Source organism: Octopus bimaculoides, chromosome 9 (genome assembly GCF_001194135.2).
Source record: "Octopus bimaculoides isolate UCB-OBI-ISO-001 chromosome 9, ASM119413v2, whole genome shotgun sequence".
In the NCBI taxonomy this organism is placed as follows: Eukaryota; Metazoa; Mollusca; class Cephalopoda; order Octopoda; family Octopodidae; genus Octopus; species Octopus bimaculoides.
Window position 1 is genome coordinate 31,002,889 of NC_068989.1, and position 5,683 is coordinate 31,008,571.

The window sequence follows — 5,683 nt, forward strand, 5'->3', positions numbered from 1 at the left end:
GTGGCCGTTGCCAGTACCGCCTGACTGGCCTTCGTAGGATTTTCGAGCGAGATCGTTGCCTGGACTGGCACATAAAATACACCATTTTGAGTGTGGCCTTCATGCAGGTGACACGTAAAAGCACCCACTACACTCTCTGAGTGGTTGGCGTTAGGAAGGGCATCCAGCTGTAGAAACTCTGCCAAATCAGATTGGAGCCTGGTGTTGCCATCCGGTTTCACCAGTCCTCAGTCAAATCGTCCAACCCATGCTAGCATGGAAAGCAGACGTTAAACGATGATGATGATGATGATGATGATGTTATCACAGGAAAGATGATAAAATATGTAGTTCTATCTTCATTTGATTACAGCAGCAGAACACTGCAGTTTGTAAGTGATGGAGAGATCAGTAAAAGGGAATGAGAGAGTGGAGTAAAGATTTGATGAGGCAAAAGAACCAATTGTGTATATAGAGTTATGCTTCCAGAACTTAAGTTTTACCATGATAGGTGAGTCTTCTTGAGCACCACATATCACCAGAATTCTAAGTCTTTTGTGATATCTTTCTGTGAGATCCAAACACCTAAGGTCAGTCCTCACTACCTTATCCATGTCTTCCTGGCTCTCTCTCTTCCACAAGTTTCATACACATTTAGTGACTGGCACTTAGTTATACAGCTTTTGTCATCCATATGCATTACATAACCATACCAGTACAATCTTCTCTTTTGTACACTACATCCGATTCCTTTTATACCTTATTTTTCTCTCAATGCATTTGCATGTTATCATCCATGCATATTGGCTTTGCATATCCAGTGGAACTTGCTTGCTTCATTTCTTCCTTGTCATTACTTACTCTCTGCTTCCATAGCCCATGTCTTGCTACCATGTAGCATTGCTGTTTGTACAGCAATGCTTCAATCTGTCTTTCACTCAGAGAGAAATCTTTTGTTACCAACAGTGGTAATTGTTCTCTGAACTTTCACCAGCCTTTTATTATTCAAGAGAGTACACTTTCAGAACAACCACCTAGGTAGCAGAAGCTATCAACTACTTCTAGTGATCCACCTGGTCATTTGATAAAATTTATTATAAAATTTGCTTCATACATCTGCCACATACTAATTCGACTTTCCCTATTAACCTGCCTATGATATCACTGCACCTTTTGTGTGTTCCACACTTTCCATTGGGTACAGAATGAAATTTCTATTTATGTCATTTCTACATATTGAGCAAAGCCATTTCTCTGATAGTGGTAGTGACCCTTTCTGTTTTCCTATCATGAAAACTTTAGATTTTGCTAGGTTAACTTTGAAGCCTTTTGATTTTAGGTTTTTCTTCCACACCTCAAATTTATTTTCTAATTCTCTGAGCAATTGGAGGGACCTAAGTGAGCCACCTGCTCATTAAATTTGTCGGTATATTTATTGTTAATTTTTACCTTACTGACAGCACCTCTGCAAATGACTTATGTGGCTCTTACAAGCCATTTGTCTACCCCTGGCTTCCTCAGTGACCACCAAATCATAGAGTGAGGTACTCTGTCAAAGGCTTTCTCCAAGTCAACTACTGCTAAGTGCAGTGGCTAACTTCTAACCAAGTACTTCTCCTAAAGTTGCCTCATCAGGAAGAGGGCATCTGTGAATTACATCTCATCTAGCCTAAACACTTTCTCTAATTAATCAAGCTGTAACTCTCCATAATTTTAATGACCTGGTCCAGCAATTTGGTACTTCTGTAATTACTTCTCTCTGAGGTATGTCCTTGTAACTTGCAGCAGTTGACTATAATGCCACTATGCCTGTCATAGTGTGTGACACTTTCCTGTGCAAGCTGATTGACTAAGTAGATAACTAGGCCATATATAATGCTGCCAGGTATTTTAAGCATCTTGATACTTCTTTTTGATGCCCCAAGTGTTTTGCTGCCTTCATATCCTTAATTGCTTTATAAATCAAACGCCTGTCAACTAGAATGGTTGGTCCCTCAGTTAGGTCCATGTTAGGAAGACAGTTTTCCTATACATTCTCTAGAAAATAATAAAAACGAAGGTAGCTTGAGTTGAAATAAAGATTCATGCACAATTTTAGAATATATCTTCAGATCAAAAATTGATATGTATAATACATGCCATTCTCCTTTCTCGTTAGTTTAAACTGGAAGTTTCTTAGAGCATTTCTTATTCATGATAATGTTATTACCATATTATATGTTTAGCCCTCAGATCAACCCTGATTGAACAAACATGATCAAAGGTATTTCACTCTTGATCACACTATGTTTTTTTTTTCAGCTAGTATGTACAGAACATTATCCAGTGTGTCCTTTCTTTAATCCTTTTGTTATATTTCTGTTAAACTTCACTAACTTTGCTTTAATTTGTTTTAAAGATAAAGAATTTATCATTATAAAGCTGGTGTTTGGTACATAAATTAACATGAAATTTTGAAGGAAAGTTTTAATTTAGATCTCTTTAATACAAGGAATTTATATGATAGAAGTTAGGGCAGTCTCAAATTCAGTTTCATTTTTATATATTTTTTTCTCAGATATGGATGTGTGGTGGTCATCTTGAAATAATTCCATGTTCCCGAGTTGGACATGTTTTCCGAAATCGTCGCCCTTATTCTTCTCCAAGAGGAGAAGACAGCATGCTGAAGAATTCATTACGTGTTGCTCATGTTTGGCTGGATGACTATATTGTAAGCATTTCTAATTTAAAGAGATAATGTGTGGCATATTTTGTTGGGTTTTTTTTCTCTCTTTTGAACAAAGCTGTTACCTGAAGGTTTCAAACTTCTATGGAGTTTATCACAGTTTTCAAAAGCTGTTGTGATCTGTATTCTTCTAGAACATAGCAATTATCTTTCCTCACTTCATGAAAAACTATCAACTCTTTTTTTTTTTTTTTCAATTCTTAGTAAAGCATTTGTAAAATGTACAATGTTTCCATAACTTCCACTAAAAGTCAATACCGCATCATAGAAGCTAGTTACAGATTTGACTACAATTTCTAGCCAGTCAAGCAACCATGCTACAAAGAGCAATTAAAATCTTCCTTCAAGCACCATCTGGAATATTCAAGTGGTTCCAATAGTACTGTATTTTGCAAGTGTTCCACCCTTATTGCAGCCCCTATTTGTTCCATGTACTCCTCAGGGCTCCGACAATTATTGATACTACTACCACCTTTTTCATTGACCACAACTGCTTAACCTCCCAAACTAACCTGTCATATCTATCGACTTTTCTTTCTTCCTTATCGCATACCTTGTTGTCAGCTGGGCATGCTATATCTATGATCTAGCATTGTTTGCTTTCTTTCTCAATTAACACTAAATCTGGCTTCCTATTCTCTATCTCATGGTCACACTGAATCATAAAATCCCATAGGATCTTTGCATTATTATTTTTGATGATGCCTTTGGGTTTATGTTCGTACCACTTTTTGCTCTGTCAAGTCCATACTTGTTGCAAAGTGTTCAATGGACAATCCTTGCTATATAGTCACGACGTTTCTTATATTCTTCTTGGGCTAGTGGCGTACATTGACTGGTAATATGCCATATGGTTTCACCATTTTGTTCACAAATTCTGCACTTATCACTTTCTGATGTGTTGTCTATTCTGTATTTGATGTAATTCATTCTTAGTGCTTACTCTTGAGCAGCACAGATTAGAGCCTCCGTTTCCAGTTTTAAATCACTTTTAGTCATCCATAGCCATCTTTTTTCTCTGTCTATCTTATCTTCAACATCCCTATGAAATTGTCTATGCATTTATTTCTTTATCTACCTATTTTCAGTTTCATTCATTCTCAAGTGCTTGTACAGTGCTTTATCTTTGCAATCTTCCATTCTATGCAAGCTTGATCTTCTTACTTCCAATAATAGTGGTTCTGTGGCATTCTTTACATACCATGCTATGTTATTTTCTTCTGCTCTAACACTGTGTTTGCATCTAATCAGTCCTCTTCCCCCTCTTTTTCTTGGTATATACAATCTGTTTGTGTCACTTTTTGGGTGGAGTATCTCATATCTGGTCAGCAACTTCCTTGTCTTTCTGTCTAAGTTGTTTAGTTTGTCTACTGTCCATGTAATTACCCCTGCTCCATATCTAAGGAGTGAAACTGCCCAGGTGTTGATAGCTTCAATCTTATTCCGTCCATTTAATTTCAACTTGAGAATCAGTCTCAGTCTGCACAAGTACTCCACCTTAAATTTTTCTGTTATTTCTTTCTCCATTTCCAATATCCCCAAGTACTTATAGCCCATCTTTTCTATCTACTTCACAACCTCCCTTTACGGTATCGCTAGCCCATCCATACATTTGATTTTGCCTCTCTTCAACACTAACACACCACACTTTTTCAATCCAAACTCCATTCTGGTATCAGCACTGAAAGTATACACCATATCAACTAGGGAACTGATTTGGGATTCATCTTTACTATAAAGTTTGAGGTCATCCATGACTAACAAGTGGTTGACTTTTTCTTGGCAGCTTTTGAATACATACCCAGCCTTTGTTTTCCTCAGAATCAGTGTTAGTGGTATCATGCACAGTACAAAGGAAAAAAAAATTCAAAAATTCAATATATATATATGTATGTATGTATGTATATATAAATACAGTGTACATTTAAACACATATGAGATGGCTATAATAGGACATCTAACCTGCTAGAAGGAGTAGTTAAATTCCAAACCACTATTAGGGTAATTTCGAAAGGGAATGAAAAATAAAAACATTTATCATCAATTTCCTGTACCATGGTTTCAAGCTATCTTCAGCAAATAAAATAAGTTCCTAGGTCTAATTATCATCAGCAGGAAAGCCAAGATTAACATATAAATTTTTTTTGCTACCCTGAAATTTATTAATAATGATATAATGATTTCTTGGCTAATTTTTTTAAGAAAATCAGCATTTTTGTATTTGCTGCCGATAAGAAAACTGCGCTTGTGCGGTGGATTTGAAAAATTACAACAAGTAAGCACAAGACATGTTCTGTATTGCCTCATATTTATATGTTAATCTTGGCTTTCCTGCTGATGATAGCTGCGCTTAGCAAATTATTTCATTTGCTGAAGTTAGCTTGAAACCATGGTACAGGAAATAGATGGTAAATATTTTTATTTTTCATTCCCTTTCGAAAATACCCTAATAGTGGTTTGGAATTTAACTACTCCTTCTAGCAGGTTAAATGTCCTATTATGGCCATCTCTTGTGTTTAAACTACACTGTATTTATATGAATGATACATAATCTATTGACTAGTTTTTTCTTCTCGCTAGACCACTGGTAGCAAAAAATTTCTAAATTTTTTTTGCTACCCTGAAATTTATTAATAATTATATATATATATATATTTGTTTTGCAAGATTTTTGATGTAAAATCGTGTGTTGAAACAGATGTTGTTGTACTTGGGGATGGTCATATTGCCAGTTTAGCCAATAAAAACACACGCACTGTATATTTGGTGTTAATTTGCTTCAGCTTTATATTACATTAATCTTAATCTTATTTCGGCCAGAGTTCTTTCGTCACACTTCTGTGACCTCATCAGTGGTCCTTTGTTTCCTTCCTTCTTATGTGTGTCTCACCTTGCTAAATATCAGCCATTTTGTATTTTGTATTCCTATTGTATGTGTCTACGCATGCGTGTCTTTCAATGTGTCTGTGTCTTTTGTAA

At 36.0% G+C, this 5,683-nt stretch overlaps 1 protein-coding gene across 5 annotated transcripts in view; it reads left to right on the forward strand.

Annotated features, from left to right (window-relative positions):
• Positions 1-5,683, forward strand: part of LOC106871349 (polypeptide N-acetylgalactosaminyltransferase 11) — a 100,611-nt gene that overhangs the window by 40,482 nt on the left and 54,446 nt on the right. For 4 of the 5 annotated variants that reach the window (XM_014917752.2, XM_014917753.2, XM_014917754.2 and 1 more), the window contains exon 8: positions 2,537-2,689. The exons of the other annotated variant lie outside the window; for it this stretch is intronic. In XM_014917752.2, the coding sequence (XP_014773238.1) occupies positions 2,537-2,689 (153 nt within the window). The remainder of the gene's footprint in view (positions 1-2,536; positions 2,690-5,683) is intronic. 5 annotated transcript variants of the gene reach the window in all.